This window comes from Lineus longissimus, chromosome 2, assembly GCF_910592395.1.
Source record: "Lineus longissimus chromosome 2, tnLinLong1.2, whole genome shotgun sequence".
NCBI classification, from domain to species: Eukaryota; Metazoa; Nemertea; class Pilidiophora; order Heteronemertea; family Lineidae; genus Lineus; species Lineus longissimus.
The window spans coordinates 21,666,578-21,692,733 of NC_088309.1; the positions used below are offsets into that span (position 1 = coordinate 21,666,578).

Sequence of the window (26,156 nt, forward strand, 5' to 3'; positions counted from 1 at the left end):
CCAGCATGTAGAAAATGTAATCACTTCTAGGTTGTGGCTTTTGAAAGTTCATTGATTGTGACTTGTCCATGATATGTCCTTGGTTGTGACATGGTCTTCTAGGTAAGCGATAGAATAGAAACCAAAGGAACACAGACAAGTCAATTAAATTATTACCAACATCAGAACCATTGTATTATATAGTACAATAAAATAATACAGGAATATATCAGTAACAAAATATTCAACAACAGAATATGTAGGTTGAAATTGCCATTTTAAAAATCTTTGGAAACTGGGGATCAGGGATTACATTTCTAGCTGACAACATGAAAAAAAGTTTACAAAGAGACATGGCCTTTAATGATTCACGTTAATGACCATTCAAATCTGTCAAAACTGTCTTCCTTGTCAAACCATATCAAAATTTTATCTGCACTTTCCACACAACCATTTTAAGGTGGTTGAGGTCACACATCCAGTTGATTTCACTCATAGTCCCTATTGATTTCATAAGAGTCACTTTGCAGGTCTGTCCTTGATGGGTACACATCCTTCATATTTCCCTCAGCATTTAGTATCTTCACTTGCTCCACGATAAGTTTTTCTGGAACTTTTTGCTCATCTGCCGAAGCTTCATCCTGCCCTTCCGGCTTCGCTGTGCCCAGTCCCATTTCCAGCATCAACTGGAGCAACTGGTCAAGAACCTTCTTGCAAATGTCGAGACTAATTGAGCTTGTCACTTCTATCAGGATGTCCTTAGTCGATTTTGATATCTGAATTGAAGAAAATATGCAATGGAATTAGAAATGGAAAAAAAACTGAATTGAAAAAAAAGTGCATAATTCTTTATGAAGACTTCTAACCCGGGAGTATTTTGAAACACTGTTGTACAATTTTTCTTACAGACCAGTAGGAACTCCAAACACTTTTGTCCATACTTTGGAGAGTGATCAAAAACTTCATACATTAAAAAGGTTGACAATCAATTTCTGAACTCGAACAGTCACTCCTCAAATTACAGTACGCACCTCTATAAAGGCAAACCCTCATACAGAGAGGTTTCCTAAGTAGACAGCTGTAAATACGGAGGTAAAAGTGAATAGTAGACACCAACATGGGGTTATTTTACCTTGGTTTTCTCACAGTTGGTTATAGGTGGAAATGATATCACAGTGTCTTCACCATCAACCAGACACGGGTACAGTGGCTTGTCCTTCAACAGGTCCAGATACCTAAAAAATAAAATATCGAAAACCACAGTAAATCATTTGTGAGCTGACCGTTAGTTATGAATTTGTTTTTAATGGCAGGAGTAATAAGTTTCTGAACATTAACGTCTGCCCTTAGGTAAAGGCATATCGTCTTCCTTAGTGAGTTACTATGGTTACCAATGCATTACTCACTTGTGTATTCCCGACAACTGATTTCTCTTCTTTTCCTTCCTCTGCTCCTCTGCTTCCTGGCGCAGCTTTGTGACGAGGGAGTCGGCAGTAACTTCTTTTACTTTCATCAAAGGAACAAGCTGGACAATAAATAGAAATGTCAACAATGTCGGTATACAGCATTTCTCTGATTTGAATGCGCCAAAAGTTGTGTTTTAAAAACCACCCTTCTGTCTTGTGAGCTTTATAGATAGATATAAGGGAGAGGACATTCTTTTAGTTGTTTTCTTCAAAGGCCAGTAGGTAAATTGTACGCTACTTTCCTAATGCTCATTTTCAAATAATTATTCTCACCTTCATTCTCAGCGGTGGCCTTGCATCATACGTCAAAGGAAACTTAAGAGACGCGAGATCATGAGTTGCAATGGTAGCTGCCTGCCTCTTCTGGCCTATATCCTCATGGAGTTTGGTCTGGAATTCAATTAAAAAAGAGATACGATTTATTGTTTTCCCTATTACATTGTACACTGCCAAGTTCTACTATCAGCACTGCCACTACACTAAAAACGGCAGTTTTATCCAAGAGGACTATAAAATATTGTTGATTTTTCTCTGAAGATTGAACCAAAAAAGCTGAAATTAACCAGACCAATTCAAGCAATTTCTATGATGTACCTGTAGCGAAATAAATCTTTTGAAGATATTCAGAGACTTCTCGAAGTGGAGATCCCTCACGATACAGCAGAGGATATGGGGCCGGACTTCAAGCACATTTTCTGTGATTGTGACTGTCGCACCAGTTTTAGTAAAGTGAAGAACTTCCATCAGGTTCTTAGCGACTTCATCCACCTCCTTTGACCCCTTTCCCTTTTTCTTCTTTGACTTGGCACCCTTGGTGGATACGCCCCTCTTCTCGTTCTCCTTCTTATACTGTTTTTCCAGATAGTCAATCACAGATCGTGTATGGCACTGCTCCATTAATTTCATAAGTCGTCTATCTTTAAGTTTGTTTTCCTTGAAGTTCAACTCTTTCAACTTGGCACACAAACTCATTTCAGCCGGAATTTCTTGCAGTCGGTTATCAGAAACATCTAGAGTTTTTAAGGCTGGAAGTTCATGAAAATCACTCGGTATCTCTTGAAGATGATTTGCTTTTGCTAGAATCTGACTTAAATGCTGCAGTTCGGTTGAGGAGATGTCATCAGGAAGCAGATCGAGTTGGTTGTTTGAAACATCCAAAATGTGAAGCAGGACCAACCCTTTCACATTTGGCAAGGACGTCAATGAATTGCAACGTACATTTAACGTCTGCAATTCCCTCAGTGTACAGACCTCGTCGGGCAAGGACTGAAGTTTGTTCCCTGATAGATCAAGCAATTTCAATTTTTTCAGGGCCCCCATGGCGGAGGGCACTTCTTCCAGTGCATTTGTATGCAAAACCAGTGAAGTCAAGTTGACCAATTTTTCAACATCTGTTGGGACAGTTTTAAGCGTTGTTTTAGTGATTTCTAGAAAATTCAAATGGACCAAATTGAAAATGGATGTGTCAAGACCCTTCTCATCGATTCGTTTGGATATATCGGTGCCGTGAAGCACTAGTTCTCGCCTATCTTCTTTCTTTGCAACTGCAACCTCAGTCCATGAGGATGCCATTTTTATCAATAGTCTCAAGGGTAAGCATTGCATTTGTGATAACTCGTCACGTTTTTTTGTTATTATTTATTTTGATTTGCTTGAGACTAAAATTTCGTCTGCAATCGAAAACCTTGTTTTTCATGAATTTCTGATAAATAGATGCAAAATGCAAGTGTTGAGTTGATATAAATAATTGCAGTACTGCTATCTATCATGACATTTGTGATTACATTAGGTTAGATAACGTGTTATTAGTATTTTAGCAAAGTGTCACCTTTCATCGTTCACGTAAGATGGCGCGGCAAGCAGTCATTCACTTCCTGTTTGTTAAAAAACAAATCATGGCGAATTTTTGCCATCTGGATGTCCTGTTTCAAAGCATATTTTTCCTATTTCTCGTGTTAATATCGCAGAATGGACGATTCACAGTGGGCAGTAGATATCCAAAGAGTATAGACACATCAAAATATCACCATCATGATGATTTAACAAAACTTTTGAAGCAATATGAGAAACTCCATCCGAATCTGGCAAAACTCCACTCTGTTGGAAAGAGTGGACAAGGCAGAGATCTGTGGGCTTTGCAGATTACAAACAATATTGGCCAAAAAGAGCCAGGAAAGCCTATGTTCAAGTATGTAGGCAATATGCACGGCAATGAAGCTGTTGGAAGGGAAATGCTCATATTTTTAGTTCAATACTTGCTCGATAATTATGAAAATAATCGTACGATTTCGGACCTCGTTGACAGGACAAATATATTTATCATGCCGACTTTAAATCCGGATGGATTTGAACATGCTCATGAAGGAGTGTGTGGTGGTGTGTTGGGGCGAGGTAATGGGAAGGATGTGGATTTAAATCGTAACTTTCCTGACCAATTCAAAACCGTACGCGGACAAGAACCCGAGACCTTGGCAATGATGAAGTGGATTCAAGAGAATAAGTTTGTCCTCTCGGCAAATCTTCACGGAGGCAGCGTGGTGGCTAGTTATCCATTTGATGACTCGAGGTCACATGTCATAGAAGGTCACAACAGTCCTACACCAGATAATGCTGTATTTCAGCACCTCGCTCATGTTTATGCTGACAACCATGGTACAATGGCGAAGGGGAACTTATGTCGTGGTGACAACTTTGGAGCAAATCGTGGCATCACAAATGGTGCTGCTTGGTATGATGTGCCAGGTAAAGTTACTTGTCTGCCGTGGTTTGTCTTTTCTCTGGACTTAAATGATTATTTCCACCCGATTTTATAGATTTAGGCCAGAACATTTGTTTGAAATAAGACAAATGATAACATTTGTGCTATCGAACTGATTTTATCAGTTTGTCTGGTTTGTGATATAACAATACATGTAATCATATGATTATGCAACATAAAGAGGACTAGGAGTCATAACTGCAGTCACCACTGCAGGTGTTCTATCACACAGTTGCTGGAGTTTTACAGAGTGAACGTTCAGGTGCAAGGAAATTAAATTGCTGTACATTTTGGATGCTTGTAAGCCTTAGATGCAATGACATAAAATTTAATATTCATGAATGGAGCATGTGTATGCCATCGTTACAATGTAGATGTGTCTGATAAAGTTCCATCTGTTGATTGGGACCTGTCATGCCTTCATTATCTGAGAGGTGGCTGGAGCTACATATGTTTTGTTGAATCTTACATGTCACCTACATGTATATGTGACCCGTCACAGCAAAACCAGGCGCATGTCGCTCTGAGCTTGGCAGCTTGAGACGGACTGTTTGATCAATTCTCTATTGTCTGCCTTTTGTGAAATATGAGCACATCAATTTCTTCCATTATCTCCTGGTGTCACTTTGGCTCATCTTCTGTGCGACATGCGCCTGGTTTTGCTGTGACGGGTCACATATGTATTGTATACTGTAACTGATATTCTAATACTGATGTCCTCCTTCCTCTCAAAATCATCTATTGACCGAGTTCCTGGAACTTGAGGCTCACCCCTACATTTTAACTATCTTTCATTTTACAATTTGTCCTTACTTCAGGTGGGATGCAAGACTACAACTATCTCCACAGCAACTGTTTTGAGATAACAGTCGAGCTTTCATGCTGTAAATATCCATTTGCTCGGGAATTAGCCAAGGAGTGGGAAAACAACAGGAATTCTCTCATCAGTTACTTGAAGCAGGTCAGTCGACTGGATTATTGTTTTAAATTTTTGTAAGACCTTCATTGCGTTTAAAGAATTCACTAAGCGCTGGAGAATCTCTGTACTACATGTAACTAAAATTGAAACCGCGAAAGTGGAGGCAAAATAACAAGACACGTGTTCAGTTTATTAGTTTATCAGATATTTCCAGCTGTCAAATGTTGAGATACTTAATGTGTACCATTTGTATATATGCCAAAGTATTGATTACTTGACCTAAGGTAATGATTGGCACTACAACAACAGCTTGTTTCAAAAGGATATTTGGCACTTCTGATAAGTTTTCAGAATCTAAATCTTGTTGATGACATATCATCTCCTGATCTCATATCCTTGTGCATATTGTGACTAACGGTGTTAGAAAGAACCAGGACCATCCTCTGAACATGCTTGGGATTGTTCGATTATCATGTGATAATTTTGAATTGAAGATGGAGATCGTGTCAGTTGGAATAGAGATGTCCCTATAAAATGTCATATGCGAACAAAGACACAGTACATTTATGATATGAAGAGGCACAAACCTTCTCCTCAAATTCATCACAAGTGCTTTCTGTTAACAGGTCCACATTGGAATGAAAGGATTTATCCATGATGACAGTACAAAACAGGGTATTGCCAATGCCACTCTCATGGTCCATGGTATCAATCACAATGTGACGTCTGCAGAGTTTGGTGACTTCTGGAGGTTGTTGCTGCCTGGGACGTACACTGTTACTGCGGAACACCCCGAGTATGTCCATTTCTTTGCATAGCTCAGTGGCTAGAGTAAACAGATAAAGCACATTTTCTGTACAGTTGGTTTTAGGGACAACATTGGGGTTGTATCATCCCTATTGACATGAGGATATGTATTGCTGTATAAACACATGGCTGTGCCTTATTCCAATGGATGACTTTCAAACTGAGGACATCCTCGGTCTAAGGGTGATAAATCGGACGCCTGTCCTCTGTTCAAACCGTTTTCCATGTTGACACACAGACAATATTGGATATTTCATCGACGTGTACTGACCAAAGCATTGTGTGGAATAGTGTAACTTGATTGTGTCCTTCGAATCAATTTGTGACACACAAGAAATGTAGGATTGAGCACTTGGTGAACTCAACAAGCCTGGGGATATCATGTGTGAATAAGGTGCAAGATTACCTGATTGAGTGGCGATCAAAGAGACATTTAGATAAATCCTTAGAAATGCCCTGAATGATGGAAATATGATCGCAGTATCATGATTGATTGAAAGTACCCTTAGGCAGGTGTCATGATGTCCTGTTTTAAATCCAGCTTTAATAGGTCTCTTAGGAATGAAATTGGCCTCCTGAACTGAATGTGTGAGATGCTTGACTTGAAGTGTAGAACATCTTACAAAAAAAGATCTTATGAAATAAAATTCTTCAACATATTTGGTAAATATTCTTTATTGTATATTTCAGTTACCTGCCTACTACAATGAAGGACATCAAGGTTTCTAGCGGCTCTCCAACCCAGGTTGAACTTAGAATGAAAAAGAGGCTTATACAAACAAGGCAACCACCGAAGACAACCTCATCCCCTTTGAAGCCTTTAGAAAACATCATACACACAATCAACACCTTTTCAAATGACACACACATGAATTTCATTGAGCCAAAGTCTTTTAAACACCTGAAATTAAAGGAGATCTTGACTTATTTTTATGGCATAACTAGTCGGTATCCAAGCATAACTCATATATATTCAGCGGGGGAATCTGCCAAGGGGAAGAAGATTGATGTGATTGAGATATCTGATAATCCAGGCCAACACGAAGCTGGTGAACCTGACTTTAAATACATCGGTAATATCTACGGAGATGATGTTAGTACAACTGCTGACTTGTTGGCACTCATCGACTTTCTGTGTGTAAATTACGAAAAGAATCAGTTTGTTACGCAGTTGATCGATAATACAAGGATTCACATTATGCCGGTGGCGAATCCAGACAGTTACGACAATGCCAAGCAAGGTAAGTTTGACTTGTCAGGACAATTTTCATTTTCTCTTTCCCATTGTAGGGCAGATGAAGGACTGTCGAAACAAAAAGGAATATGTGGCTTTGAAATCTCAATGAATAGAAAGTTATGTAAAATACACAAATTCCATGCTAAAAATAGATAGCTCAGCGAGTATGTCAGGGTGGCCAAGATGACTAGGGCTAAAAATAGCTCAGAAAGTATGTCTGGATAGCCAAAATGATGTGTCTCTGTTGTTACACAAAGCAGTTGTCTCAGCTCCAGTCCTAAAAATGTGATTGCTTCGTCACAAGTACGGAGTACTTTTGTTGCTTTTGTCTGATCCTGTGTGTTCAGTAATCTTACCAATGATCTTAGGAATCTTTAAAATTCCTTATTTTAGGGGATCCATCAGCAGGCCATCTTAACTCCCATCACATTGATATCGACAAAGATTTTAACAAAGATATCAAAGCCACAGAGGCAGAAACGAAAGCCTTGATGAGATGGTTCCAGTCTCAACCGTTTGTGCTGGGGATGAACCTCAGGAGTGGTTCTCTAGCGGCTGACGTGACCTACAAGAATACAGAGACTGGCATAGCCTTGTACCACAAGGGGCCTGATGATTCAATCTCGAGGGCATTGGCATTGTCTTTTTCGAAGGTTTGTCATACCAATTGCCATGAAGATTAAGTAAAAAACTGACTCGATAGAAATTTATTGAAAACAAAATGCCTACTCTGTGGTGAGCCTGTGAGGCCATGCCAAAGCTGAGATATGTTTTGACTGCTCATTTGACATAATTGGGGATTATGGCACAATCGGAAAATCGAATCTCAAAAACCATTGAAATGCAATTTGTTTGATTACATTTTAATTTACCCCACTCCTTCATTTCTTTCAGCCACATTCCACTCGGTACAAAGGACACGTCTGCCCGAAAGCTCAGGAAACATACACCACTGATACAGCAGATGGAGTGACTTGGTACACGATTTCCGGTAGGTATCAAGCATTTGAAAGTCAAAGGTTGTGCTCTTGAAGTGACTTGAAGTTCAACATCAACACTGTCAATATGTCAGCAAAATTGGGCTGTTTGTAACCAGATCCTCAAGTCGAAGCCAGCCCATTCCTTTCCAAGTAACCATTCATAAGATTTGTTTCATTTGTTCTCATTCTCAGGGCAGGTGCATCACTGCATTGGAAGGAAATCAAACAGGTAGAATTTTAGTTTTACATTCACGGCACCATAGTTTTTTATCAGTGATACTGTATTTACTTTTCCAGGCGGAATGACGAAATGGGATTATGAACACACTGGTTGTATCCAGCTGGCGGCGGAACTTGGCTGTACCAACTATCCAACCAAGGAGAAAATGAAGGACTACTGGGAGGTCAGCAAGCTACCCTTGTTAGCTTTCATTGGGCAGATTCACAAAGGAATCAAAGGTTTCGTGAAGGATTCAAAGACGAATGCAGGAATTCCTAACGTTTCTGTGAAAGTGGCTGGGATCGAACACTCCGTTTCCACGGCGGAGTTTGGAGATTTTTTCCGACTTGTGACACCCGGAACATACAGTATCATTGTATCGCATTCAGAGTAAGTGTACATTGTGAAGTTTCACTGAAATTTCTTTTAATGAAATGTGTCTGGATTCAAAAGATTTTATGTCGTATGTTGTCGTTGGGTACGAGACTTACTCAGTCAGTATGATCAGTTACCAAAGAATGGAGTAAAAATTTTCACAAAATCATTCCATTGGTCAGTGTTTCATGTGGGTTCCACAGCCAATGATAAGTTACCGATGATATTGTTTATTTTCAGTTATGGTTCTATTACGAAGGAAAACATTGTGGTAACCGATGGTGTGGCAACGAGTGTGGAAATTAAACTTGACAAAAAGCAGTAAGTTGATCGACTAGTCTAACTACTACAACCATTTTTCTATTTTTATAATACTTCATAAAAGTTTATGAAATCCTAGAAATACTTGTAAATGGTGTCGTGACGTTGTGTTATCTTTATGCTGAACATTTTGTGGACAACCTTAACTTTGGTGTTAATGTGACAGCTACACCACATGAAAGTAGCCTGAGTGACAGCGACCTTCAAAGGCCTTATGTTCCAGAATATTATTGATACTTTATAATTTCATGCACTCTTTGGGAATCCTTACAACATGTCCAATAAATCCATGTTATGTTTCCCCAGGAAAGTCATACCATCATTAGAGTCTCTCGTCAACATGGTCAACAAACTAGGAGATGCCGCCCACCGTAATGCTCTCAAATTTACGGAACCAACAAAATTTGAACATCACAAATTTGATGCCATGACAACGTTCCTACGGAAATACACAAACAAATGTCCTTCAATCACACGTTTGTACTCCATCGGAAAGTCGGTGAAAGGTCGCGAACTCTGGGTGCTTGAAATTACGGACAATCCTGGTAAACACGAACCTGGAGAACCAGAATTCAAATACATTGGCAACATGCACGGGAACGAGGTCGTCGGACGAGAAGTTCTGCTGAATCTCATCGAACTTCTGTGTGATAATTACGGCAAGGTGGATTTTATAACACAGATGGTCGACTTGACACGGATCCACATCATGCCGAGCATGAACCCCGATGGATACGAGATTGCACATGAAGGTTGGTATGTCTGTGATTGCGCTCATTTTGGATCGTGATATTAGTTTTTAGGTTTACATTTTATATCCAGAATTAGGCAGTTAGTTGAATTGAAGGCTCATTATTTAAGGCCTAGCCAAACTAACTCAGTCAACCTAAGTTACAAATTCGTATATCAGTGGTGGTGCCTGTATGTACATGTATGATGTTATCCGGTCCATGGAATATGCCAGACATTTGGGCTTCGCAATAAGACTAAATGACACAGAGTAAATATTCAGGAGAGGATGTGCATGTAGTTAATCACGTATTACGTTACCAAAAGTGTGTTGTCTTTTATTTAGAGTTAAAATCTGCTAGGCAATATAAACCTCAACCAAAAATCATGTATTCTGTAGTTCTAAGTGAATAGGAGTATCACTGCCCCTGGATAAGAGACTGGTAGGCAATATAAACCTCAACCAAAAATCGTGTATTCTGTAGTTGTAAGTGATAGGAGTATCACTGCCCCTGGATAAGAGACTTGTCCGTCAGGGTTATTGCAGGAGTTGATCTGTGAATTGCTGTTCAAACGATCATGAGTGTGTATTGGTCTATTTCTATGTCTTTTAGGTGATTCGCAAGGCCTTGTTGGAAGGAAGAATGCCAATAATATTGATTTGAACCGTAGCTTCCCCGATCAGTGGCACTCATCACTAGCAGCCCAGCCCGAAACAACAGCAGTCATTAACTGGTTGAAGAGCTATCCATTTGTGCTGTCTGCTAACTTACACGGAGGGTCGTTAGTGGCCAATTACCCCTGGGATGACTTCAAGTCTGGACACGGCGTCTACAGTAAATGTCCTGATAATACGGTCTTCAAGCAACTCGCTGAGTCTTATTCCCTGGTAAGTGTTGTTGCAATAATCCAGTCAGTTGAGCTGATTTTGGGTGTGAACCTTTAAAAAGTGGCGTTGTGGCCAGTTGCATCAGCTAGAAGGTGCAGTGAGAACATACCTTTTCATGGCTCATACGAAATGTCCTTTGTGATGTCATTTGAGTATGAGTCCAGACGAAAGTGATGGAATGCGAGTCTACTGGTATATGCGATAACCAGACCTCCAAAGTGAATTTTCCCAGTTAGTTAATAGTAGGGCAGACATGATGGCCTTTTGCCTGGAACACCATAACATGCATAAGGCAGCAAGTTCTATTTTCTCTTGAAATCCGTTGTTACTTAACTGTTTTTTCTACACTTGTCCATTGTAGGCACACTCCTCCATGCATGCGGGTCATCCATGTCCTAATATGGTGCATGGCGAGTACTTCCCAGACGGCATTACGAACGGAGCTCATTGGTACAGTGTTGCTGGTAAGATACTTGGATATTCGTTTCAGAATATTTTCAATATACCAAGTTATTTTGTGATGGCGGCAATCCAATTGCTTTTGGTAACACACTGCATTACACAAGGCATTGTGCTCAGAACAAAATAAAGAAGTAAGACAACTCTTCATTGTAAGCAGTTATTTCATTCTGTTCAGTTTGGTTTCATTTTTCGTTCTAGGCGGCATGCAGGATTTTAACTATGTGCACACCAACTGCTTTGAGATCACGATCGAGCTGGGCTGTATCAAGTTTCCCTGGGCGAGTACCTTGCAGGCATATTGGAAAGCCAATGAGTATCCTCTGCTTGTCTTTATGGGACAGGTGAGTACATGGTATTGAATATCAACGTGATTGATGTCGGTCTGATGTCTTGATATGTTAAGTTCCCGATACTTTCCTGAATGACCAAAAATGTTCCTTGTTCCTTGTTCCATGCAGTGATGTTGGACTGGTTCTTTCGGTGCATCAAACAAACATTCAGTGTCACAACTTCCATAAACTTTTGATCATCTGCATGAGCCTCGTGTTGGTGATATATGTATGAGCTCTGGTTTGAGTACTTACGCTTTCATGCCAACTTCATTCAGGTTCACAAAGGTGTGCGAGGCTTTGTCAGAACGAAAAAGAACGGCAATGGTGTGATGAATGCAATCATTACTGTGGAAGGAATTCAGCATAATCTAACAACAGCTAGGGATGGTGACTACTGGCGTCTCCTAGCGCCTGGCGAATATAAGATAACTGCACAAAAACATGGGTGAGTGTGTGTTTTACTTTTTTTAGTGACCCCATCTTCGGCCACGGCTGGGCCTTGGCTAGAGGGGAAGGGGGGAATTGCCCCCAAGGATCACAATAACTATTCATGGGACATTACAATGGAAGTATTGGTAACAACTTGCTGTTCGGAGATCCTTGTTTGACTGGTTATCTGTAAACCATTTCAGAGCCATCCTCCTCATGATTAGCATTGACAAAATGATTTTCCTTGAAAATTGTAGTCATTATCATGTTCTTGCACTCTTTCGAATGTTAGGCTTCTCATTCCTCATGTTTTAAAACAGATACAAACCAGTAACCAAACCAGTCACCGTGACCTCAGGTGCCGCCATCCAGATTGACTTCACACTAGAGGAGGACACTCTCACCGGCTGGTCTCTGAAAGAAGATTTTGACCTCAAGAATAACTTGAAGACATCCTACATGGATGGAATATCTGTCGTGCAGGAGATCAAGGCAATAAGCCGAAAGAGTCCTGATGCTTTCAGGTACTTATAAAAAGTTTAGATTCTTTGATGAAAAAAGTCATCGCATCTTTTCTGAATGTCATTGCCAAGACTATTGGAAAATGTTCGTTTCACAAGATGAACAAATGAATTGTTTGGTTCTGTCACAGGTTTGCCTTAACTTCTTTTTGTGTTTACTGCAATGTTTCTGCAGCTGATATATTTGATAATTTCCAGGTATACCAAACTTGGGCAGACAGGGCTCGCCAAGGAAATAGGATGCCTCGAGATGAGCGTTGACGTCAAGCATGGCGATACCCCTCTCAAACCAAAGATCGTTTTCATTGGATCCATAAATGGCGATGAGCCTCTTGGACTTGAGATGATCATACGATTTGCCAGACATTTCCATGAAGGTAAGAATGAATCTCATACCTGGTTGTTGTTTATTCCGCCAAATCCGTCTGCTGGTCCATCCAAATCAACCAAGTCTCTGTAGCCAACAGTCACTGCCTGGCCAGACGTCACATTTACCAATCACAGACAATAGGGAGGTCAAGATGGGCCAAAGCTGATCATATAAATTTCCATTTCCACTTGTTTTCTTCAGGCTACAAACGAAAGGACAAGAAAGTGATGGACATGTTAAAAGACTTGCGAATCTTCCTCATCCCCGCTGTGCACATTGATGGCCTCTTTAGAGCCCATCCTGGGGACTGTGATGGGTCGAGAAGTAATCTGGCAAAGATGGAGGACAAGTTCGGAATACACAATGCAGTAAGTGTGGGAGACCATTGTCATGAGATTTTGTGTTTTTCAATGAAAATTGTCTCTTGTAACATATGACTGGGCTGGGTTTTCAGAGTGGTGTAGTAGGAACATCTGCGCCTGTCACCACAGAGGTCCCGAGTTCGATTTCCAGTTTGTCTCATTATACTCATGTGATAGAGAGGGTGACTCTTAAAGCATAAATTTCCTCTTGTTTCTTGAGTTTCCTCCTTACAAATAAAAGATGATTTTACCACATGGATCCCCACCAGTAATCAACTGACGTACAATGAGGAGGGGGGGCAAGCACTTCACAGTTTCTTAGAATCTGAAAAAACGTATCTAAGTTACACATGTAAGAATCATCCCTGCAATCTTGGATTCATTGTTTCTTGTGCTGATATCGACAGTTTGTCTTTTCCAGATGTTTGAAGTGATTGCTTTGGAGAAGTTCTTCGCCGAGAACCAGATCGATATGGTGGTCAGCATAGAAGCTGGGGCATCTGTTACAACGTAATGATCGTTTTGTTATTTTTCTATCACCTTGCAATGAGAATTTGGCAACTCGAATCTGCTGGGTTGCACTGTCACATTTAATCTTTTTCACAACAAGTTTCGACTTGTTTTGCTTAAACAAACGAAAAACTATGTGACATGTCATTGAGATACATGTACATCATTTTGACGTTCCATTAGTGATCAATTACTGTTAGTATGATGTTATGATAGTATGATCACCAATCCAGCTGGGTCAGTTGTTCAAAACAAGTTTAAGTCAGTAACTTGGCATTAACTATAACCTAGGGTTATCTCATTCCATTTTGCCCATTATACTTAACACCAAGTTAAAGTTAATGCCAGGTTAGTCTATAACTTCTGTTGAAAAGCTGGGCCTAGTTTTATGAACATAACGCCCATATGACTCTTTTTTTCTTCAAAAGGTATCCGCTTCACAAAGAGAGACCAAACACGTTTGGAAAAATCTCCATAATGACAGAAGATGAGAGAGACCTCAGGTATCTTGCCCTAGCATATTCACAGAAAAACGAAGAGATGGCATTGGGAAAACATTGCCCTGGAAGAAACTTCACTGATGGAGTCGCCCATGGTGCTTATTTCGAACTGATGTCCAATTCCTTGATGGATTACTTGTATTTCAAACACTATACTTTCATGGTAAGTCTTTGCTAGGGGTTTGAATAAGTGGTATGGCTACTGACCGCTCTAGATTAATTTCTGCTGTGCTTATTTTAAACCGATGTCCAATTCAATGATGGATTACTTGTAGTTCAACCACAAAACTTTCATTGTGGGTCTGTATAATAGTAGTCTAGGTCTAGGGGTAAGGTAACTGACTGTCTGAGCAACCTCATCCAGCCCTAGAACATGTAGTATCAACTTCTCGTCTTCCTCAAAAGTATTAGAAGACATTGTTTAATTTGTTCCAGATTGCGCCACATATTGAATGTTGCAAGTACCCAAGTGCTGACAGACTTCCAGACATTTGGCGAAAGAACCTAGAATCGATGATTAGTGTCATATCAACAGTAAATAAAGGTTAAGATCTTTCTTTAACTTGTTATTGCCGAGCTATTTGTGTATCGCACACAAAGAGAGGTCAACAGGACAATCTTTTATGCCTAAAGGTTTGGGGCTAATCCTGACTTTAATCAGCTTGTTCAAGATTTAAAGAGTACAGGATGGCTGACTATTTCAACCTTCCAGAAAATGTTTTGGAATGGACCCGAATTGATTTTTAACTGAACCGTCTGATGGCCTCAAATGAGGGACCTCCTATGTCAGGGCCAATGTGTTTGTCAACATGATTTGTTTTCTTTCACAGGTCTTTGCATTACGCTACGCAATCCCCAGGGTAAACGGTTGAAAAATGGAATGCTAAAGGTTCACGGCCACGAGCAGGTCCGCAAAGCTACAGACAATGGAGATGTCTTCCTTATGATGCCGAAGTATTCTAGTGTTGCTGTTACTTTTAGTGCCACAGGTAAGCCTCCTGATGCCCCAACTCAACCAACTTTTTCCAATGCGCCTATTGCCCAGTTGAGAATGTACAGCAGTTTGTGGTGCTAGGCACATACACCTTGATTGGCCATGGGGAGGCATTGCAGTAATAATGTACTGTATTGGCCAATGTGCCATGCTTGTCCATGGTGAGGTGGTCCACAGAATGTTTTTAGCTAGTCAATAACTGCATAGATTCTTCCTTCATTTAGAACGAAAAAACAGTTTGTGACCCTTTCCCCTTGCTATTCAAATGTTCTCCAGAAGTCTTTGCCACAAACCACGACTCACATTGCTTTCTGTGTTCGTCCTCTGGCAGCCTTGCCCCAACATCGATCGTCACTTCATCTTTGTGAATGTGTTTATCCTTCGTTACTTCCAGGCTATCAACCTTCCACCCAAGAAGTAAGTCGGTGGAGTGACAAAGTCCAGCGCGTGAATAAAACCCTTCGTCCTGAAGTATCAGTTATGCCATACCATGACTACGCAATAACCACAGAATACCTGAAAAATATTACAAAAACATTCCCTAAACTTACATCCATGAAAAGGTAAGCCTAAGCCTTTTCTCATTTACACTAACATTCTCATTTAATTTTGACAAAGGAGCAGTGACCCAGTGAAAAATAGAATTATGTAATGAACACTATATTATCTGTATTTTCATGTGTGTGTTTCTTGGTTGTAATTTGTTTGCTAACGTTTCTTTCTAGTATTGGGAAGAGTGTGAAGAACCGTGACATCTGGGTTCTGCAGGTTGGCTCACCTCAGAACCGAGTTCATAGGCCTGGCGTTCCTAGCGTGAAGTTGGTCGCTGGTGTACATGGAAATGAGCCTGTAGGACGCGAAATTCTTTTGGAGTTCATCTCCTATCTGTGTAAACAGTATGGAGATGACTGGGCAATCACCGAGGTAAGTTGTAATGATCTATTCCTCCTCTTATTTATGTCAGGCGATAAAATAAAAGTGAAACTACAGGCTGGAGCTTGGACAAGGCCATGCCATATGGTGTCTACGAATAATCATGAAAGTTATCTGCTTTCAGTTACTAGACAAGTATCGTATCCATGTCATCCCTATGCTCAATCCTGATGGTGCCGAGCTTGCTGTCCTTGGCAACTGCGATGGAAAGGAAGGAGAAACCAATGCCAATGGCGTGGACCTTGATACAAACTTCCCAACTATCTGTAAGTTAATCTTCTTCAGCATTTGCTGTTCTGTGTGTGGCCTACCTGTGATATATATCAGTGAGGTTGGCTACAAGTAGTGACAGGGCCGGCCAGTTCTGCCATGGTAAAGGTGATCCTTGATTTAAGTTGCCGGTATTTGTCAATGACGGACACTAAACCTTGGTTGACAGGCACCCATCATGCAGTGCCTGACAAATTTATACTCTTTTCTAATTTCAGAAAGAAAATTTAGGGTGTCTAACATCATATCAAATAAAGAAAAAACTGTTGAAAGTTACAAGTAGGAGTCTTTATGAAGAGTAGTCCTCTGCTCAATTTTGGTATTGGTAGAACCATGAAGTCTTATTAAAAGTAATACTGACTATATGTTGAAGACAGAATAATAATCAAAAACTGTCTCTTTTTAGCCACTCCTTTGGTGGAACCCAGCTTGAATGACAGCAGCCTTGAGCCAGAGACGAAAGCGTTGATGCAGTACATGCATGAAGAACCATTCGTTATTTCTCTAGTCCTCAGAGGAGGATCCTTGGTAGCTGCCTATCCTTATGCTGCTCAGGGTGTAGTTAATGGTAAGGAAGAACTCAGATTTATACATATGTTCAGTAATTGAATGGGGGAATGGGATACCTGTCTTGATGTCCTGTTTAAAAAGCCCCATCCTGAATCCCAACAGTGTGCCAGGCCCTGGGACCTCTTGTTCTTGATTCCTCTGCCATGAGTAATCACTTGGCCACAAACCCCAATTGGTCCTCAACCTAAGTGGCACATTGTAAATCTCTCTTCACTGTTCCAAACTGGTTCTAACTGCATTCATTTATCTTTGTAATTCAGCCTCAGGTCCACTCCAAGAAACCCCCGATGCCAACATGTTCCATCATTTTGCCTCCATGTATGCAAAGAGTCACCCGACTATGTCCACAGGCAAACCAGGTTGTGCGCAAGATAAAGGTAAGCAAGTCTATTGTAACTTGCTCCCATAGGGGGAAGAGTCGAAAAAACTTGTTGAAAGTTGGTAGATGTGTGAAATTTTGCGTCCCTTGAAGTAAGTCTCTAGGCAGGAGCCCGTAGGTCAGATTAAGTTACATGAAGTTGCCAGTAGAGGTCTCTCCCATCTGACAGTACAACAAAACTATTCGTCTTGTACGAGGAATAAAATATGGAAACAAACACAACCCAGTACCTCGACTGTGGATTATAATCACCTGTAGATGACCAATTTGACCCCGAACCTCCTGCCTATAGTTCCCCTTTGATGACTTGTCTCCATGACTCTTATGATATGGCCTTTGTATTATTCCTGTGTGATGAATTCGTATTCTCACTCTATCTGCAGACCGTACGTTCCCTGGTGGTATTGTTAACACAGCTAACTGGAAACCCCGAGGAGGAACCATGCAGGATTATAACTATGATGCCAGAAACTGCATGGAGTTGACAGTCTATACGGGATGCTGCCTGTACCCATCTGCTGGTGATCTTCCTCATCTATGGGCTGCTAATAGGCAGTCTCTTATGGATTTCATTGACCAGGTAGGCGATCATACATAAGTGTTGCTAGAGTAAGGCAGGAACAAGTGCACCCCCCCCTTGAATCTCATGCAGACTTGTACCTCAAAAATGTCTTTGGCCCCCCTCAGATTAAAGAAGCAAGTAACCACCATGATATGTATGAACATATTTTCAGGCACTATGATAAGAAAACGACTTTGTCCCTTGGTGCATGGCACTAACAGAGCAACAGGCTATATTGAATTCATTGAGTTCATCCCTCTCGGATGAGCAGGGTTGTGCAGATTGATATTTACAAATTATGTATATCTACAACTTGTTTCTAATGGCCTTCCAACTTATTGACAAACTTCCATCGTTGCAGGCTAACCAAGGTATCAAGGGTTTTGTAAAGGCTGTGAATGGTCGCCCTTTGAAGAATGCTTATGTTGCCATTAATGGTTTTGAGAGGGGCGCAAAGACGGCCAAAGATGGAGACTTCTGGAAGATTGTGCCTCCTGGAAAATATGCGGTCACTGCTGCTGCTTTTGGACACATACCTCAAACTCTGGTAGGTGAAAAAGAAACATTCCTACTAACGCTTCCAAGGATCTGCAAGTCAAGGCAAAGTGCAATTATCAAGTTCAGTCAACTTGTTTCCTGAAATCAACCTGTTTCAGAATCTAATCAGTTTGAGCGCTTGGTTTGTAAATATCTTGGGGGGATCTTACGAGGCCAAAGACATAATCCAACGGTATACCAGAACAATTTGTACCCGAGTGTGTACATCTTTCCCCAAACTTTTTTCAGAGCGTACATGTACGTGAAAATCGTGGAGCTACTCCCGTTACATTTGAGCTGAAGGAGGATTATTTCATTCTTGGTTCAGGGCCTATAATATTTGTATCTGTGGCAGGTGAGTGTGACCTTTATATTCTACAATCTCTAAAGCTTTTGAACAGTTCAACTCAAAATAAAGTGTCCGTTCTGTATGTGTAATGGTAAATGTGTACATGTGTAATGTGTAATGGTAAATGTGTACATGTGTAATGTGTAATGGTAAATGACGTCATGAAACAAGCTGAGATCATGATAAAAACATTCCAAAGTCCTGTTCCATTAAAAGAATAAGCAAGTCGCCCGCCTTATCCCTTTAAGGCATGAGCCAGGTTGGCCGGATGGGGTCACTGATGGGTGTCTCTAATACCTTGCAGTATATCAGAATTTTTCAGAATTGGCCAAGGAATATTATAGTCACTTACTCAGACCAGGCCCAGTCCTCGGACTGTGCATATTAATCAGGTGGACCCCTAGCTCCTCCTGCCTGCTGTAGCCTCCTTTAAGACTCTCTTGTTTATGTTCGCATATTAAACCCAATCCCCTTCATATACCAATAAATGAATAGTTTCTACTAACCCACCACTTTCCTTTCTTTCCACCATGATGTTTCCTGTGTTCCTTGTACATCAACATATATTCTTTCAATGGCAAGTATATGACTCGGCATGTTTCGAACTGCTTTCTTGCTGTCTTATTTCAAATAATCTTCATGCTTCCACTGGTTCACACGGTTTGGATTTCAATGGTTTTAACCTCTTTTCACAACCTAGCGATTCCCTCCAAAAAAAGGTCAATAGATGAAGTGTGCAATGTTAAACATCCACAAAAAAAACATGTTAATTGTCAGAAAGTCGGGATGCACGATGCAGGCGGTTGTCATGAAGGTTATCACCAATTGGTGTTGACCATTACAGGTTATGGGCCATACTGGACCTCTGCTTACGAGGAGAGGAGTGTGTTTTATGGCGTTGGATAGTTGTGGCTAATGGCTAGGGGTATGGGTATGAGGTTTTTTTTACCAAAATAAATGTCTTAAGAGGCTATTTTGATATCTCTACATGCATCATCATGTAAAGACTGCCGTTTTTTATTCTGGTGACGCCTACAAGGTTTAAGCATGATCTCTGCAGGAATGCAGCTGAGGATTGCAGATGGCTTACAATGTATGGTTAGAGGTGCATGTATTCTGAGTTTGCATTGAGTGTCTTGTTATTGGGGTGTTGGGCTTTAGCTAGATGCTTGCTCTTTTATCAGTTCCGTGGAATCCTTGGTGACTGGGTTTTGAGCTTTTGTCATCATCATAATAGGACATCTGGGCCCGGTGATTTGCTTTTGCCATTGGTTGCATTGATGTTCTAATAGAAGTTCTCATTAAGAACATTCGACAAAAATTTCTCAATGTTTTGGGTCAATTTCTGTGTCAGCTCCAGATGTACATGTCAGCAGAAGTCACTGTCAGTCCTCATGTTAAAAAATAATCATTTCTGTTGACCAGGAAATTTTTGTGTGCGTTTTGCAGTTGGCAAAATTTGGCAGGAATAAAACTCCTAGAAGAAATTCAATGAACTTCTTTTTTTTCTAATCGAAAAGTTGCACACAATCATCAACTATAACTGCCACACTTATTTCACTACCAATACTTCAAAACAAAACTTTCACAGCACCTTTAGAATTAAATATTCTCTTGTCTTTGTCCTTTCAGCTTCAGCACTCCTGATAGTCCTCATCACCGTTTCCATTTTGATCATCATGAGGAAGGTCCACAGTCGGAAATATGACCGGTTACACGCGGAGCAAGTCAGGCGGTCAATACGAGAATATTACGATGATGAACCGGAATCTTTTAATTCTAAAAAATCGTTGCTCAACAATGATTATCATGATGAGTCAGAAGAAGAGGATGAAGTTTACTATAGCAAGAGGTGATGACGGGAAATTTCACTACAAAATAAAAAATAGAGAGAAAACTAATGTATCTTAAACCAGATTAAATTTGGTTAAGAACACAAAAAAGTAATTCAGTTAGTTTTAGGATAAAAATGTTTTACAAAAAATGTGATGATTATTAAAGTGTGGTCAGTTTTCAAAAAAGAATTGAAGGGTATTGTAAATCCTTAAGAACAAAGAGTATATTTATGACCCTTCGCACCAAAATGGGTATGGTAGTAAGTCACTGTTAGGGTATGTGTATATGTATAGGTATATATATATATAGTTAGTTTATCCACATATTCATATATGTGTATGAGAATGTTGGTTTTAATGGTAACACAAGCAATTTTCCTTTTTGTGGACTTGAAGGCTCACTGCTAGGCCTTGCAACTAACTACCCAATCTGGTGTGATTAGTCGCAGTATTCTTTGCTCCAGAGGATAGAGTACCTATTGTAAAGCGATACAGGTGATAGAAGGTGGTTGGTTGTTACAAATTCCAATTGAGTACCTTTTAGTCTTCATGGATTTAGGTGCATGTTTACTATGGTGCCAATTGAGCTTCAAGCTGTTTCAGAGGTCTTTTTGATGAACAGACCCAAACTGATAATACTGGCTGGGATTTATGCATGCCTGCCTATTCTATATTTAATTGAGGTTAGGTAATTAAGTCTTTCATGAACTTGTAAATTCAGCTCACAAACAAAAGTATCGGTTGGCAGATGAGGGCGAGAGTAAATCATACCAGCAAACATGGTAAATGAGGTGCAGTTTTTTCATGGGTCATGTTCAGATTTAATGACAAATCTCTTAAGCTCTCACGCTTGAATCAGAAGTGACAACAATCTTGTCAAAATACAATGAAGGGTTGTTTTTTTTATTTTGACAGTTTATTCAGGGCCCTTTGACAAAATGTGATGTGTGATGTTTTAGAATTTGGGACCAAATTTTCAACTGGAGTTTTTTTAAAACTTGGCAGGGATTGAACTGGGCCAATCGAATTTAAAAACAGAGATTTTTATGGATAGATATTTAGAGTGTTGGTAGTGGTGAGTAAAAGAACCCATTTCCAAGACGCATCATAACCTTGTTTAGAAAATTGGAGGAAGTCAAAGGAAGAAGCTGGAAGTGCGATAATGCAGAGTTCATGTGGTAAGTGAAGAGGTTAAAAACCACAGAATCGGAATAAAAAATGATAGTCAGTCAAATTACAGAGCAACTCTTTTCTAATTCTTCCCCGGCTCCCCATGAGTCTAAACATTGACTTATGGTAGACATGTATGATGCTTTTTTGAAATGGACTCGTTGCTTGTTGTAAATTTTATGATAGTTGAGTTGGGTTTTTTTCAAAACAAATCTATGCTTGCTATTATGCATGGAAGCCGATGAAAGGGCATTTCCTTTGGAGGTTGTAGCGACACTTGGTTGATTTCAGTTATTTCACATTGCATGTAACCACCTTAAATGATTTTTTAAAACACCTATGAACCTAACATAACATTTGTGTGTTTGTTTGAGAGCAAACTGGTGCCTACATCCATTGAATTCTGCCTCCAAAGAGTTAGTTTTAAAATGATATCGTGTTGAAAGTGTTTTGTTCATTGAATGAGATTAGGCACATATCTATATGGAGTTTCTTACATCATTCCATTTTCATGAGTGGTAAACCCCTGATATTTGAAGTTGGCTGTTTGATTTGTTTGCTGCCTGTGAATTTTCAGTTTTCTGTTCATACCATAGCAAATTTGGGTGATATTTGAAACTAGTCATTTTTCTGTAAATTTGTTTTTGAAAACGTGTGCTGTAAATTATTTTGAACAAAAATTTCGAGAGTGGTGAATAGTGGCAGAGAGACTGGTGCCACCTTAATGTCAAAGATCTCCTTGAAAATGACCGCAATTTTGGGAAAATTGACCATTAAACAACCTTGGGTGCTTCCTCTTCCACAGACTTCTTGATTTGCCAAATAACCAAATTTACTAGATTGATTGTTCTTCCATTTGAGGAGCAGTAGCGCAATGAAGAAGTAAAGCATAGCACCACATGAAACAAGTACTAATCCAATGCTATTCAAGGCATTTTATACCATTCAAAGATATGTCAAACTTTGGCAAATTTCTGGTACTTGGTCTGGCTGGTGATAGGTTGTTCACTGTACAGGTTTGCACGTTTGAGCGTAAGGTGCCTTAGTTTTCATATTGTGCCTTCAATTAAAATTGTCAACAATCTTCCAATAATTTGAATTGGGACAGCTTTTTCACAAGGACTAAGTTTTCCTTAACACCAATGTATGTACTGGTCGTTCTTGGTTTGAACCCGGATGTAAAAATAAAAAAGTTTGAACTCGTTGGTGCATAATAGAAATGATTCCAAGATGAGATGGGACCATATTCAGTGTATTATCAGGTTGAAGGTGTTGATATGAGAGAGGTTCAGATTTTGATCCGAGAAAGAGAATGAAAATGAAGTGGCATTTGGACGACGGATATTGCATGGCATGCTTAGAAACTCTGGTACAAAACAATCAACTGGTTGACAGCAACCACAGTGAGAAAAAGACTCCTCATTCTGATTCTTGGGTCAAAATTTGAATCTCTCTATTGTTGTGAATGGTTGTGGGGTTTATATGGGGTATAAATAAATGAGATTTTGAATAATCCTTGTTTTGTGAATTACCAGTGTATATCCAACCTACTGTCTTTTGAGATGCCAGGAATAGGGGGGCCCTTCATCAAGTACATTGTCCTTGTTGGAGAACAAACGACTGTCGTTGTGGAGACAGCCTGAATAGGGAGCTCTACATCAGGGACATATTGTCCTTGTTTGAGAACAACTTACTGCCTTTGTGTAGTATAGACACCTCGAATAGGGAGCTCTTCACCAAGTGCATCTTGTCCTTCTTGGAGAACAACCTAAAGTTTCATCATGTATCCCCCTGGTATGAGAAGAACCTACAGTAGTCCGACCAAACCGCTTGTACTTTCTTGCACGCAGCAAGCACGTCGACAGAGACCAGAGACAAGGCGACAGCAAAAATTCGTTTAGTTCAAAGGTTTATAGCCAGGTGGCTCTCTATGTTACTTGACGCCGTACGCGATTACCATTATGCGCCAAAATGACCTTTATCCGCGTTAATGTGACGGTTCCTCCGCAACAGAGCTCTTTATCATCTACGTCTTTTCTCCTGGGACGTCCTGAATACTCACAAAATTATCTAGTTGGAGATCAACTTATCTTTTTGGACATCCTGGCTAGTTATCCTTTAGTATGGCACGTCACCCATACACGCTAAACGACAATATAGGGGCCTATCATCCTTTTTTGACACCCTGAAAAGCAGCTCCTTCAGAAGGGTTGCCAACCTGCCTAATTGAGTACGTATCGACTAAGCGCCCAAAACTCGGTCTCAGTTACGAAAACGCCGACATTATCGGAGAACACTGGCATAGGACACTGAGTGACAATCAGGTTGTGACTTTGTCCTAATAAGACCAATTTCAGCGTGATGTTCACCACGGAATCTCGGAACTGATAAGAATGATTTGTTACGTCTTCCCATTGTAACACTGAAAGCCACAACAAACAAGAAGAAAACAAAAGACCGCGTGGTCGCACACAACGTGCGTTGTGCCTATATTTAGGTTTGTTTGGGCCCGCAATGACTTCCTCCGCCTGGGTGTAAAATGGTCTATTACTAGAACGGTAGAAGCATCTATGAGCCGTCCATGCAGTCAATTTTTGCGTCGCGCCGCCAAATGCTAGTGTAGAAGCAGAAAGGGCCCCCTGTCGTATTCTTATGGATTATCAGAGTAGGCTATGGCATATCGTTCTTTATTTAGAGAGAGGCCATGACTGTCAAAAACTTAGAATCCCATGTTCCCCGAACATTCTATCAAACTTCTACACCGGCATTCGGAACTTCCTTGAATACTTTGTTGATATATGATGTCCAGGACAACCACAGCAATGTACATGTATTCACATCAAGTACAGTACATTTCACTGAGCTTCCACCTGAAGGCGAGATTGTGGGTGGCGTAATTTTGATAGTTATGATTAAATCTATATAACTTTCTAGTCATGTCATTAAAGATCTTTTTCGATTTCTTTTCAGGGACGATATCATACCTGCCGATGTCCACTGTATATTCTGAGACGTCTTGCGAGGAGGACACTCCGGACGCAGTGGATCGGCCTCGTGCTGTCGCTTATTAAGGAGACTCAAATGGAATGAGTACACTCCGGACTTAGTGGACTTGCCTCGTGCTGTCACTTATTAAGGAGATTAAACTCTGGGCGCAGTGGATCGGGGTCGTGCTGTCGCCTATTAAGGAGATTAAACTCCGGGCGCAGTGGATCGCTTCGTCATATCCCCTTCCATCTTTGCCAACTCGGCCCGTTTTAATACTTACCATGCATGTGGGACTGTGTCAGTTTGTAAGAGATTGGACCATCATCAAGGATAGCCATACCGACCAGTGAGAAGCTGTGCGTCGCCATTACAGATATCATGGGACCACACCGCTGCGACCAACGCAGCGTGAGGTGGAATGAAAGGAAAGATGGGCATGGCCATACGGGGTGTAACAAAATGTGAATGACATGTTCATTATAGTGTAAAGGCGACTGACAAGTCATGTTCCAAGACCATGTACGAAACTAATGATAAATACTGACACCGTCTTATCAGAGTTAGGCAAGACATTTTGGAAAACGAAATTAAAATAAAATTCAGTGACCCCTCATGAATTGTTGTTGTTTATCCCCTCGAGCACTCCCCAAAAATGTGTTTTACATGCATATTTTGGACGAAAATTTTGCAAAAAGTAGGGTTATGCTCCCCAGAGGATCTTCTTCGGGTTTCCCTGCCGTTTCGTGACACCATTTCAGCCGCAACTATACGTGGTGGCGTGGTCATAATTATTTTCCGTTGCATTATTCAACCACAGTTCACTGTGCAAATTGTCTTGACCCTAATAGTTATGTTTCAACACGACATGAACATACATGTACTTAATCAATCAACTTGATGAACTCAACCGATGGAATTTAAAACACAAGCAACATTTTAAAAACGAGTCTATCGCCCTGATGGCGCCAAGCGAACGCGAGTGGTGGTGACGGGTACGAGTATAAAGTTGTAATGCTGTTCAGTTAAGAAAACCTGCCCAGTCATGATATGAACCTCACCATATCTTTCACCCTTCATCAAACTATCAACAGTAAGTTACTATGAGAGCCCCCTTGACCAATATTTTGAAATTTTATTGGTATCTTGCGTATATATTATTCATTGTTTGTTGGAGGTCAAAAGCTTTTGATAAATTTCCCGTTCGCACTGCACCCAACTTTGGACCGTTCATTGAGAATGTCCGTGAAAAAGGTTATGATTGTTAAACTTTTTTTCACAAGCGCGAAAAAATTGTTGTTCAACTAAAGCGGTTTGTCGTTTGTAGTATTCCTGGACAACAACTTTGTTTCCTGTCTTTTGTCGCCAGTGTAGCAAATGTCTCCTCTGGACATTAGTGTCCTGAG

General features: G+C 40.4%; 2 protein-coding genes across 3 annotated transcripts; one reads left to right on the plus strand and one right to left on the minus strand.

Moving 5' to 3' along the window:
* Positions 1–144: 144 nt before the first annotated feature.
* On the minus strand, positions 145–3,017 carry LOC135483771 (leucine-rich repeat-containing protein 47-like). The gene is made up of 5 exons (XM_064764802.1): positions 2,040–3,017; positions 1,719–1,835; positions 1,386–1,504; positions 1,112–1,214; positions 145–755 (listed from the first exon to the last, which is right to left on the minus strand). The coding sequence occupies exons 1-5, from the start codon at positions 3,015–3,017 to the stop codon at positions 468–470; spliced, it is 1,605 nt and encodes a 534-aa protein (XP_064620872.1). The 3' UTR covers positions 145–467.
* A 317-nt stretch (positions 3,018–3,334) lies between these two features.
* On the plus strand, positions 3,335–23,278 carry LOC135482859 (carboxypeptidase D-like). Of its 2 annotated transcripts, none has more exons than XM_064763314.1 (29): positions 3,335–4,187; positions 5,022–5,164; positions 5,749–5,918; positions 6,620–7,170; positions 7,560–7,819; positions 8,061–8,157; positions 8,444–8,756; positions 8,982–9,062; positions 9,369–9,814; positions 10,406–10,680; positions 11,042–11,144; positions 11,341–11,483; positions 11,750–11,919; positions 12,224–12,427; positions 12,623–12,801; positions 12,996–13,162; positions 13,578–13,666; positions 14,095–14,329; positions 14,602–14,710; positions 14,997–15,155; positions 15,555–15,723; positions 15,886–16,084; positions 16,218–16,359; positions 16,770–16,931; positions 17,194–17,310; positions 17,696–17,892; positions 18,236–18,421; positions 18,661–18,766; positions 20,393–23,278. In XM_064763314.1, exons 1-29 carry the CDS (start codon positions 3,341–3,343, stop codon positions 20,614–20,616), a joined length of 6,243 nt encoding a protein of 2,080 aa, XP_064619384.1. In that variant the 5' UTR covers positions 3,335–3,340; the 3' UTR covers positions 20,617–23,278. The 2 variants fall into 2 exon arrangements, with proteins under 2 accessions (XP_064619384.1, XP_064619385.1); XM_064763315.1 differs by having other exon boundaries at positions 20,399–23,278.
* Positions 23,279–26,156: the final 2,878 nt, after the last annotated feature.